This window comes from Pygocentrus nattereri, chromosome 10, assembly GCF_015220715.1.
Source record: "Pygocentrus nattereri isolate fPygNat1 chromosome 10, fPygNat1.pri, whole genome shotgun sequence".
NCBI classification, from domain to species: domain Eukaryota; kingdom Metazoa; phylum Chordata; class Actinopteri; order Characiformes; family Serrasalmidae; genus Pygocentrus; species Pygocentrus nattereri.
The window spans coordinates 609,735-622,500 of record NC_051220.1 but is presented as its reverse complement, the minus strand read 5'-3'; the positions used below and the strand labels follow the sequence as shown (position 1 = coordinate 622,500).

General features: G+C 40.6%; 1 protein-coding gene across 13 annotated transcripts in view; it reads right to left on the bottom strand.

Moving 5' to 3' along the window:
• esrrga (estrogen-related receptor gamma a) overlaps nucleotides 1-12,766 on the bottom strand; it is a 216,675-nt gene that overhangs the window by 72,091 nt on the left and 131,818 nt on the right. For 8 of the 13 annotated variants that reach the window (XM_037542216.1, XM_017720328.2, XM_017720333.2 and 5 more), the window contains one exon: nucleotides 7,898-8,026. The exons of the other annotated variants lie outside the window; for them this stretch is intronic. In XM_037542216.1, coding sequence (XP_037398113.1) covers nucleotides 7,898-8,026 — 129 coding nt within the window. The remainder of the gene's footprint in view (nucleotides 1-7,897; nucleotides 8,027-12,766) is intronic. 13 annotated transcript variants of the gene reach the window in all.

Sequence of the window (12,766 nt, the reverse complement as noted above, 5' to 3'; positions counted from 1 at the left end):
AAACAGTTTCATAAAAAATTATCTTAAAGTAAGAAACAGCCTGATAGACTCACCCATTTCTAAGCATCTTGGCCATGTAGTGTTTTTATACATTGGGTCAAAAACTGACAATTACTTTCCAGGATCAATTAACCTAATCGGTCAACTTTTTTTTTTGATTAATCGACTAACCGCACAACTACATTCTAATAACTGTGTCATCAAATATACAAGAAGTTTGAAAATTAAGGCTGTTAACTGCTTATTAAAATCTCTGAACAATTAATAAAATAATTCTAAAACCTTGTGGCTGACATCTGTTCAATGTATCACTGTTCCGGTTTTCTCAATACTAGATTCTAATCATTTATCCGTTTCCTACTTTTGGCACAATTTACTGATTATAAGACTGTATATTTTACAGAGTTTAAGTATTACTCCTCACCACATCATCCAGGAAACACCATAAAACATATTTAACATTGTCCCATGCACTGTTTTTATCCTTTTATGGCTTTAGTCTGGAGCTTTACCTTTCCTTATGGAACTGCTGCCTCAGAGTGACATCTCTTTGCTGCCACTTTTGTTCAAAGTTCTGTGTCCACCACAAACAATTACTTCTCATGATGCAATGAAATGACAGACAGACAACCCTGTCGGTCTTAACGCACATGAACATTATATTGCGCTTTTGTTTAAGCAAATGATGTGTCAACAGTAAAACAACAACAATTTTTATAATGGATGTAGACTAATCACTGTACATACATATATTCTTTAAATTATTTTTTTTCCCAATAAAGCATTTTGGAATTATAGGCTGGAATCTATGCATTGTTTCTTATTGTTCAGTTAAGCCAATTTTTATTATTGGGGGGCAGTCGTGGGATGGAGGTCAGGGAACCAGCCCTGTAACCCGAACCTCTTGGCCGACAGTCCATGACTGAAGTGCCCTTGAGCAAGGCAGCTAACCCCCAACTGCTCCCCGGGCGCCGTGGATGGGGCTGCCCACTGGTCTGGGCAAGTGTACTCACTGCCCTCTAGTGTGTGTGGTCACTAGTGTGCATGCATGTGGGTGCTTCACTGCAGATAGGTTAAATGCGGAGGTGTGATTCCACAGTGTGCAAAACAAAGCTGGCAACATGGTTCTAGATTTAAAAAAATATTTACTTGATTAATCATTAGAATAATCTATAGATTACTCAATTAATAATATAATTTATAGTGACAGCCCTTGAAAAAATTTATGACAAGTAAGCTGTCCTGCACTCTTTACCCACTTAGATATGCCAAAGTTCCCAGCAATGTCAATTCCTACAGCAGCTAGTCAAACTGCAGGGAGCAGGATGTAAGTAAGTCTGATGTAATTATTAGTTTGTAGAGCAGTCATATTATGAGTGTTATCACCAGGTTCGTGAGTGACTTCTCACTGACAGGCCTCCGCAACACAAGCCTGAGAATCAGTAAATAAGCTTTGGCATTTTTCAACAAGTAATATGCCTAAAATCTCCTTCCTCTCCGCTTCCTCCCTGAGAAAAACCCTTCATCTATTTGAAGGCAACTCAACACGGGACAGATAAGAGAGGATGAGCCATGGTCTCAATGAAATGAAATTGCACATAAATATAATAATAAAAAAGGGGGGGAGCTGAAAAAAATTGGGGATTAAAAACACAATTTATTAAACAGATGGTTAAAGAGGATTTTATTCGAGGAAATATGACAAGCGTGTAAGAGAGGTGGAAAAAAAGGTGGGAGGGGGCAGCGGTTGTTTTCAGTGAGCGAAGCGGGGAAAGCCGTGTCTTTAACCAGATCAGAATCTTGAAATTGGCTGTCAAGGCGGGATTGTTGTGAGTTATAGCCGTCTATCACTCCCCCCCAAGCCCCCGTACCAACCCCTGCTTGGGTGAAGATGCACTGAGCGGTCCCCCCTCCCCACCACTCCACCCTCTGCAAAGCATCTTAAATTTTCAACACCAACCACCATCTGTTACCAAATCTAATTCACATTCCGCCCATAATCGGGTTTACTTCTGTAATACCCATTCTGCCTCACTTCCTGCTCACAGAGCCTCGGCCTTAACCCGGCGCGAAGATCCATCGCTGTCTGTTCGCTCGCTCTCTCTCTCTCGCTCTCTCGCTCTCTCTCTCTCTCTCTCATATGCTAACAGCACTATTTCATTAACGTATACAGGAACTTCCACATCCTTCAGCAGCTATTTTCAATCTCAACACACAGAGGCAATCACTGATACGCCTGCACTAAACTCAATGCCTGTGAGAGTTTATGTTAAAATACTCAGATGGATCCACTAACAACACAACTGTATCACATCAGTCAATCTATACCAAACCTACACATATCAACGTATAAAAACACAAGCAGCCAAATATTAAATTAAATTAAAATAAAATAAAATATTTTTTTTTCTAAATTTTGAGAGAACTCAATTGCTGAGATATAAGCAAAGCCATTCAGAGTGGTTTGATGTGGCGCCACAGAAACTTACGGAGTCAGAACTGTTCACAGTAGCGGTGACAGGAACCAGACATCTGAGACATTTCGTGCCTTTAAAAACTTAATCACAGAGTTATAAGCTAAATGGTTACCAATATGTTGGCTGATGCCGGAGACACCAATTTCTCAATGTTTTGATGTATAATTTATTTTTTTAAATAAACAGCTGAAATGTATAAGTAGCGCATTGTAAGGCAAGACATTATAGGTAGGTTCATTATTAGGTAGGTTCACCAGTTGTTTTGGATAGTAAAGAATTGATGACTATATTTGTGCTATAGCCATCAGAACCCCTGGTTCCTGTCACAACCACGGTACAGGATTCTGAGTCAGTGGGTTTCTGTAAAATGCACCATTTCATATCAAAAGCCACTCTAAACATTTTGTTTGCATCTCAGCAACTTAATTAAGCAAAGATTCCACAGAAATCCCCTTTAAAGACAATAAGATATATACAACCTGCTTTAACTCCACCACAAAATGAACAATTATTCTGTATTTTCTTTTATAAAAGGTCAAATATGTGTTATTGTTATTATTATTATTATTATTATTATTAATAATAATAATAATAATAATAATAATTATTATTATTATTATTATTATTAAATATTTTATAAAATAAGCATTGTAATAAATGGTATTTATAATAGTGATCATTATCATTTAAATAATCTTATTTGTGATTTTTCTTATTCTTTTTATAAGTTCAATGAAATTATATAAAAGCACAGGTTACTCTAACATGCACACACGCACACACACACACACACACACACACACACACGCACACACACACGCACACAAATAGGACAGTTGCACACAGTTGGGTTGTCAATGCCATCGACAAGCACCTAGCAAAATTTCATTACAGTGTCCTTAATGCAGCTGGTCGACCCTGTTTCTGTAACACACAGTCAGATTTAAATACGAGTCCCACTGATCAACATCTCAGACAGGCGGCTACTGTCTGAGAAAGACACAGCAAACTGCCAGCCACCACTCCTGAAAGAGCTGCTTTTCATTATCAACATCAGCACCTAATAATCCTCCACCACCATAAACTGCAATCTAATCTTCACCCCGACGCCGCGTCCAAAAGCTGTTCACTCCCCCATCTGGGTTAAGGCAATCCAGTTTATTACACAAGCTGCTAAATTTACAGTAACAAGCGCTCCCCTGGCAAATCAATCCTGTTCCCTGTATTTGATCATATAAATAAAATAACATCTCTGGAGAGAAATAAAATAAATCAGTTCATTCCAGCTGCTGCAATGGGCTTCATAATAGGTTAAGATCACACACAGATCCAAGGACTGGGGTTAAGACTCTCAAACTCAGCAGTGTGAGTTTTTAGGAGGGAGTGAGTGTGTGTGTGTGTGTGTGTGTGTGTGTGCGTGCGTGCATGTGTAGCAAAAGGCGGATGTCTGTCTATTTCAGTAAAGGGGGTTTATTTGTCTATTTATTTTGTAAGGTCTAAGAGCAGGCAGGTTTGCTGTCCTCAAGTGATCTGGTCAACCTGCGTGTGTGTGTGTGTGTGTGTGCGTGTTTATCTAAGTCTGTGTAAGTGTGCATGATTGTGTGTGTTTGTGTCCTGTCCTTTAGATTTTTTAGGCCCAGGTGTTACTGAATGCCATTAGGCCTGTGCTGGTAACAGTCCTCTTATTCTGGTAACCTAATTAAGAATAATCACAGTAAATCATAGTAGTGGTGATGGTGGTGTTGGTGGTGATGGTGGTGATGGTGGTGGCATATTTGTTATGTCTGCTTTCTTTTCGTCCAGCATTTTTATGACCGTGCCTGAAACTGAAATGGATGTGGGAGCAGAGGCTTAATCTTAAAGATAAAAGAACATAATAAAAGCAAAGATCACTTAACATTGTGGTTTTCGTATAACGTTATTTTTAATTTGGCCACAAAACTGTAATTAATCTAGTAGGGATGAAAAGGATTTTGAACGTTACACAAAGTCCCCCATTCAAGACTCAGCTTAGCTTAGACTGACGCCTACCTCAGAATAGCTTGTTTCACTCGATGCCCACGAGCCAAGACATGATTTTACTTAAGCTTTATTCGGGGGAAGTTCTTTTGTATGGTATCTGAAACCTGATGCTATGGTCTGAGAATGCCCAGTAATGTCCACAATAACACAGGAGGCTTTTTGTACAGGTAAGATACCTGCCTGCAGCACCAGGTATGGTTAACCTGGTGGCGGCACGGTGGCGTGGCGGGTAGCGCTGTCGCCTCACAGCAAGGAGGGCCTGGGTTCGATTCCCCGACCGGGGTCCTCTCTGTGTGGAGTTTGCATGTTCTCCCCGTGTCTGCGTGGGTTTCCTCCGGGTTCTCCGGTTTCCTCCCACAGTCCAAAAGACATGCAGTCAGGCCAATTGTGTAAAATGATCAAATTGTAAGTCGCTCTGGATAAGAGCGTCAGCCAAAAAATGCCGTTAATAACTAGCATAGTCGCATTTCTAGAAAAATGTAATTAATGTTATGTACAATAAACATGTGATTAATGTAGGATACCACATCACCCAACACGTTTGAAAGTTCAGTGGAAATACTAGACTCTTGCTGCGGTTTGCAATAAATGAATGGCCGAGTAGGCAGAGGCTGTACACACTACCACACTGCTTCACAAACGCTATATCGCTTAATGCAACAACCAAGAACAACACTCCTCACAACCACACAGAAAACACAACAATTATAATGAATATAGTAATTCAGATTAAATAATGTGGATGCAGAATATTGCACTCATGACCACCCCAAGCAGTAAATGCATCTACATTAGAGTGGTGTTAAATTAATACTATAATATATATAGGATTGTCTTAACGCAACAATATAGATATGCATAGTACTGATTTTGGTACTGATATACAATGAAAATGTATATAACTGCAATGTACAGTACTGTTAAAAATGGTATGTACAGCTATTTATCTGGGCAGTAAGCCTTTGTTTAATAAAACCGAACATTGGAATAAATAAGAACGAAAAAATTTTCACTTCCATTTTAAATTCATGATGCAGGGGAGAAAAAAAAGCTGCTAAAGACTCAGTTTCCCAACATCCTCCTCTGTCTCTGCTGCACACTATCCGTTCCACAGCACAGCAGGTATCTGATTACATACGATGCATATGCCTGGCTTCACAGTGTGCCACACCAAACAAAGATGTTCATGGAGCTAACCTTGTCCTCCGGCTCCCAGCATGCTTTGCTCTGTGCTTGTGGCGTGACTGTCCAGCCGATGGCAGCCCCGTCCGTCAAGCGACACAAGCCCCAGCCATGCCAGTAACGTGAGCCTGATTGGCTTAAAGCAGAGAAGCCTTTTGCATGCGAATGGAGTCTAATTGGTTTGACCCAGACTAACCCCCCCGAAATCCAATTGACGTAATACTCTTTAGGGCCTACAGTCAAAGCACAGTCACCCCCTTTTAAAAGGTTTTGCTTAAACCTCCAAAATATCCTGTCGAGATGCCAGTGTGTGTGTGTGTGTGTGTGTGTGTGTGTGTGGGGAACACAGTAGCAGAACTAGCAGGATACACACTCAGGGGATTAGAGAGAAAACACCACTCCAAAAACATCAGCCCATGGTTTTAGGGCTGCTGTATGAAGAGCAAAAATCTCAGATCACATCTGCAGGCTGAAGAAGACTCCTCCATGATCAGCACCATTTTTTAGAAAACTATGGCCAATACAAATATGAACCAGGCCAGATATCTGAGATCCAAGATCACCACGGCTCCTGCGGCGATACCCCACGCTGAAATAAAATTGCCCCTGCTTAGAAAAGATAAAACAATGACCAAACAGAGCACATAAGCTATAAGGTGCTAGTTATGTGGCATAAGATATGAAATGCAATACTACAGTTATGCCAAGCCCAAATCTGTCGGGTGCAAGCTATTAATTTACATTCAGTAAGAAACCACGCAGAATTATGCTATACTATGCTTACTTTTAAAGGACACAATTCCAACATTTTTCTTGAATTTAATTTTTCGGCTCCTGAGGTCCATTTCTACTGCTTGTCTGTTTTATGTTTGCAAAAAGTCATAATAAATTTTTCCATGACCTTTTTTCAATTGTGTCTTTATGACTGATACATGTAAAAGGTCTCTGTGCCGAATGCCCCGTAATGTGCGTCTCAGAACGAGCAGTCCAGGCTGAAACACTCATTAAAACTAGCAGTTTAATTTCCATATATGGACCATATGGACAGGTGAAGGTTATGTTCGAAAACTTTGTTTTCTTAGTCTTTTATTACAAAAAGGTGAGGAAAATAAAACAGAATATGCGCAAAAATACATCAATAAAATACTAATGAACGCAGACCATGCAGGGGCAGAAACCTTCTCCCTGACCCTTTCTTAATGGCCAAAGCAATAACCACAAGTATAATGTATGTGACCTCAAATTATAATAGTCAAACAAAACCATTTAAGAGAGAGAGAGAGAGAGAGAGAGAGAGAGAGAGAGAGAGAGAGAGAGAGAGAGAGAGAGAGAGAGCGCAAAGGAGAGGGAGTGAGAGAGAGCATAAGACAAAGAGAGGGAAGACCCTTAACTGGTCACATCTGGCTGTATTTTATACGCAAATCAGCCTCCACTAAGTCAAGATAAAACTCAGTGACTCGTGATCGACGCAATGATCTTCATACATCTAAATTTATATGCTAATCGGAATCCTTCAAGCATTTAACACATTCCTCAGCACAGCACTGCCAACCTCCGCACCCCCACACCCATAAACTTAACTCCCTCTCTCTCCCTGTTATCTATCTATCTATCTATCTATCTATCTATCTATCTATCTATCTATCTATCTATCTATCTATCTGTGAATATCTACGTGTATATCTATTTGTCTACCTACCTATTATTTATCTGTTCATCCATTCTTTTTTTTCCTATTTGCATGTGTCTTTTTCTCTCTGTCTCTGGCCCGTAGCGATAGTGTAGTAGATAGTGTAAGAGATGTAGTGTGATGTGTGGAATAGCTGGTGTGGTGAAAGCCTCCACGCTGCACTGGACCAAAGCAGATGGACACCTACATGCAGCAGGTGAGACAGATGGCAAGTCTCTTTCTCTTTCCCTCTCTCTCTTTCTCTCTCTCAGGCGCATCCACACAGTAGCTTAGCTTAACACAAGCACCAAAGCAAAACCAACCCCATGAAACCAACAATCTACTGCCAGCCCACACTCTCAAACTCAGACGACACACATACACATCACTGTACACACAGCTAGCAGTTCACAGCCTTGCATGAACTGTTCGAAGCAAATGCAAAACAACTTGGCAAGCAGTCCTGCAGCACATGAAACAAAACAAACATAAAACACAGAAGTCAACTGATTTTGGCTTTTGATGATTTTATTTTTTCCTTCCTTACCTTTGGTTATATAGTGCATGCGCATCGCGCATGTGACTCGCCTCGACGTCGTAATGCTGTTGCATTCTCCACGTGCCGCATTTGGCGTACTTATCTTCGCTATTAACTTGGGCCTTTGATACATTCATTCTACAAAACAAAGGGAAGAAGCAAGAGAAGGAATGAAAGAGACGAGGGTCAGAGAGATGTTGTAAGGAATTCTGACACAAAAAAAGGGAAAAAAAAAAAAATCAACTCAGCCACTCGCTACTGACAGACACTGATGCAGAGCCTGGCACACGGATACAGAAAACTCTTCACTCTCTCACTCTTTTCTGTGGTTTTAACAACCTGCTTTTTCACTGTTGATGGGAAGAAGTAGGTATCGTTTGTTAATGTCTGGCATTAACTGAAAACCTCCCTGACAGTTTAATGTGATGCTTTAGAGGGGGGGATGAAAGAAGAGTGTTGGGAGACGGGCACACGACCTGATCTCCTGGACGTCAGGGTGGGAGACCCTGTGGCTTTTACAGACCTTCGGAACTGAAGAGGTCAGAGAAGGGCAATGAACTGCCCTAAAGAAGCAAAGGATGGGGAAAAGCCTGACGTCATGCATGTCTATATCTTTTGATGGATTCAAGAATGTAGCAAAGTGAGAGATAAAGAGAAAACAAGAGAGACAGAAAGTGCAGAGTCTGGGGAGTAAATCCGACCACACTGGGTTAGTTAATTCTAATGAAGGGAAATATATTGTTTACACTGGTATACCATAACTGGTCCCACACAATAACACTGGTTTTTAATTGTAGGAGTACTGATAACTGCAATCTACACCATTTTTGGTTCTTCAGATACATTCAGTGACCTTTGTTAGTGCCACAATGGGGGGATTTCTAATTTAGAAATATGTCTAATATAGATACTTCTAAAGTAGGCGCTAAGGTATTAAACCAACGGCGGGACAGTTTTCTACAGTCCTACGAAACCCTTGAGTGTCCGTTAAAAAGCCAACGACCAAAAAATCTCAGGGGTGACATCAGAGATGTATGAGCAATGGGCCGATCAGTCAAAGTCACGGGCCAATCTGTGGCACACTTATGAAAATTCAATGGTAATTGCTCCAGCCATCCTGTGTGCACAGTGAAATGTTTAGGCAAACTCAGGCAAATGAATCGAGGCTTAAACGCCACAGTCTCCGAGCCTGCAGAACAAACCGGTGAGGGGGCGCATCCCACATGACCGTTTCCGCAGTCACTGAGGAGAGGGGGGCAAAAGGGTCTCAGTGTATTCACTGCAGAGTATCTGCAAAAAAGAGTTAAGGTGGGGAAGGTTTCCTGGTGGGGAGTGTGGAGAAACACACTGAGTGAGTCTGCCACGCTCGCTCTCTCATTAAGCGAGGAGGCTCCCTAATTCTCCCTCTCCGTTCCAACTCAGCACACACGTTCAATGTCATTAGCCGGCGTGGGCCTTGCCGCACGCCACACTCCGAGTAATGAAACTAATCACTCAACTAATACTCGGCTCCGGCGTGTGCCGGAGAGAGCACAAGCATGAAGCTCTACCTGTCTTCTCTCTCTGTGCTTTCGCTCTTATAGTGCTCCTTTTCGCTGTCTCACTCTGTTTTCTTTTGCTAAAGTGTGGAAAGTTACAAAAAAATTTCTAGAGCCTTAAACATCTTTGTAGGATTTTTTTCCTTTTTTTCCTACACTTTTCCACTTATACGTGGATATTTATTATATCTTATAACATATCGCTGCTGTCAGGTTTTCAGTTTTTGACATAATTTGAATATCTCTGTTGTCCTTTACATTGTGTCTAAATATCTTGACGAATGGACCAAAAGAAATGGCCCAAAATTACTTGGAAAAAAGCCTGGTTCCAATGACTTACATTAAAAACAAAGTAGTTTTTTTTTTCTTCTCCTGCAAAGTTACTATTTTGGAGATACGAGGTTTTTTTCTGGCAATAGTGATGTACCAAAATAATATTAGGGCAGATATATGAAAAAAAATCTGTTTCTTGCTGTCCAGTATCATATATATATATATATATATATATATATATATATATATATATATATATATCTGTGTGTGTGTGTGTGTGTGTGTGTGTGTGTGTGTAGGTTTTTGTGACAGTTTCCCTATGGACTGTATTGACTAGGAAGTGAATAGTATGCTTTGAAACAGTGTTTGCATTCCACATCAAAAAATTTGTGCTATGCGCTTTTTAAACATTACATGTTCACTATAGCAATATTATAACCTTATCATAGGTCGGTTAAAGAACTGCATTAGCCCGTCAGTCACAACCTAAAAGTAGTGAGGCAGCTGGTAATGTTCATCATAAGAAAGACATAGATAGTAATATGCTTTGGGTGCATATTGGCTTTTATTCTATAATCATTCTCTCTACAATTATCTCTAATTTCACAGCTAGGTGAAGGGGCTATGAGCTGCACTCACGACAGCGTATGTGTGTGTGAGATCACCACACAAACACTGTGAGTGTGTGATTGGTGCAGGGCTATGTCGGGGCTGGACAGGCAGTCAGGGCATATTGGTGGAAAAAGCGGCACATGCGCGTAATGTGCTGGCGTTAGTCCTGGTCGAGTGAGCAGAGGAATCGATCTGCTCTGCAGACACGGCAACTTCCACAGACGCCCCGCAACGCCATTGCACCTTTCAACTACCATTTATACGCCTTTCAATGAAGCTAACTAAATATATTAAAAAATAAAAAACTCTGATGTAAATACGACCGTCTTTTTGCTTTTCCTTACAATTACAATCACAGTAGATTACACTGTGGAACAGAACACCCGTCCTGTTTGCTAGGGAGCATATCTTTATGAACACATGGAAAAAATGACATCAAAAGCCAATATTTCTTTACTGCCCTTAAAAAAGAGATTAACAGCAATAAGCAAACAACACATATGTACTGTAGTAAATGTACTGTAAGTAAAGGAAAAAATACTTTTCTGATTGGTAAGCAAAGAAGTGGGAAAACCCAACACAAGTAAAGCAGGCACAATCAGACATGCACAAGCAGGCATCCCTACACAGACTCCTAGACGCAGACCGTGAAACCAACACACACTCGCGCACACACACACACACACACACACACACACACACACACACACTAGCGCACACACACTAGCGCACACACACACACACATGCACGCACGCATGCACACAGCACCTTCTGAATTTTTTACACAAAGCAAATATTTCAGTTCAAAAATTAAGGAGCAGGAATAAAATTGAATTACCTTTAATATATGACCTTTGTAAATGCTTTAGTGTAATAATAACTGTATCACCAGACAATCTCTGTGCGATGTGGTACTGAAGTCCCATTAGCACTCTACAGAATGTGAGTTCAGTTCATGCTTCATGTTTCAGGCAAAGAATGCATCTTATCTCTTCAGCTGGTGTGTCACTACATTACTAGAGCAGTTTGTAAGGATTCAGCAAAACGTCAGCAAATTTGCCCATTCATTTAAAAGCTTTCATTAAAAGACAGGAAAGAAAGAACAAAAAAAACAAAAAGTACTAAAATAAAGAACATGAGACTTAGGCTCATGTGAAATTAGTATGCACCTTACCATTAGTAATAAACGGCTGTTATTATTATTATTATTATTAGGAATGCACAACGATAATGGAGTCATATTGTGGCACTATTTATCTAAATTGAAACTATATGTTCAGATCTGACCAATATTTCAAGACGGTATTTGCTTATCTATTTATTAAACTCCGGAAGACCAGACGGTTTGTGAATGCTGGGCTACTGTGTAAAAATATTTGCATTTTATTCATTTTACTGCAAGTAACTCTCTAGAAATAAATGTTATATTTCTCTGTAATGCTAACCCAGGTCCCAATTTCCTTAAATTATACATGTTTATGAATCAGCATTGACAAATATGTGCATTTAAAACATCTGATGCTGGCATCAGCTTACAAATCCCAAATTGGGGTATCGCTGTTTACTATTACATCTCAATTCACTTTAACTCTGTTTAAGGTGTTATCAAACTCCTACCAGCTAAATTAACAGATACATTAATAGACAATAGTAATAATGGAAGAGGAAACTGTGTATGTATGTGTGTGTGGGGACAGGGTGTTTTTTCTACAAAGGCCTGGACAGTAGAAACAGTAAAGAGTAACAGGCAGCTGGCTAGAGAGGGCTGAACTGCTGGGATTCTACCTGAACCCATTTCATGCTCCTGTCAGAACGAGTGAGCGTAGCCTTTACTCGGACAAAGATTAACACACAGGACAATGAGCTGAATTAAGCCAAGTGTGTGTGTGTGTGCGCGCGCATGTGTGTGTGTGTGTGTGTGTGTGCGCGTGCATGTATGTATGTATGTATGTATGTGTGTGTGTGTGTGTGTGTGTGTGTGTGTGTGTGTGTGTGTGTGTGTGTGTGTGCGCGCGTGCATGTATGTATGTATATATGTGTGTGTGTGTGTGTGTGTGTGTGTGTGCACGTGTGTGTGTCTCGGCTGATACTCAGCAACTCACTCATGTGTTGCTATTCCATCTGTGAATGGTGGAGCTTTGATTGATTAGACAGGTACCATTCTTCCCAATGCAGAGAGCGCCCAAAGCACAGCAAATGTCACCCCCTCACTTCTCTCTCTCCTTTTCATTCTCCCTCTCTGTCTATATCTCTATTGCTCCCTTCTGACGGGTCATGCAGCACAGCTACACACACACCCCGCTAATTACTCTCTACAGGTCAGCCCTGCATCTTACATATGTGTACATCTCACACACACACACACACACACACACACACACACACACACACACACACACACACAGGCTGAACAATTATTTTTATATCAAAACTGCAATTTCAAAAAGTGCAGTC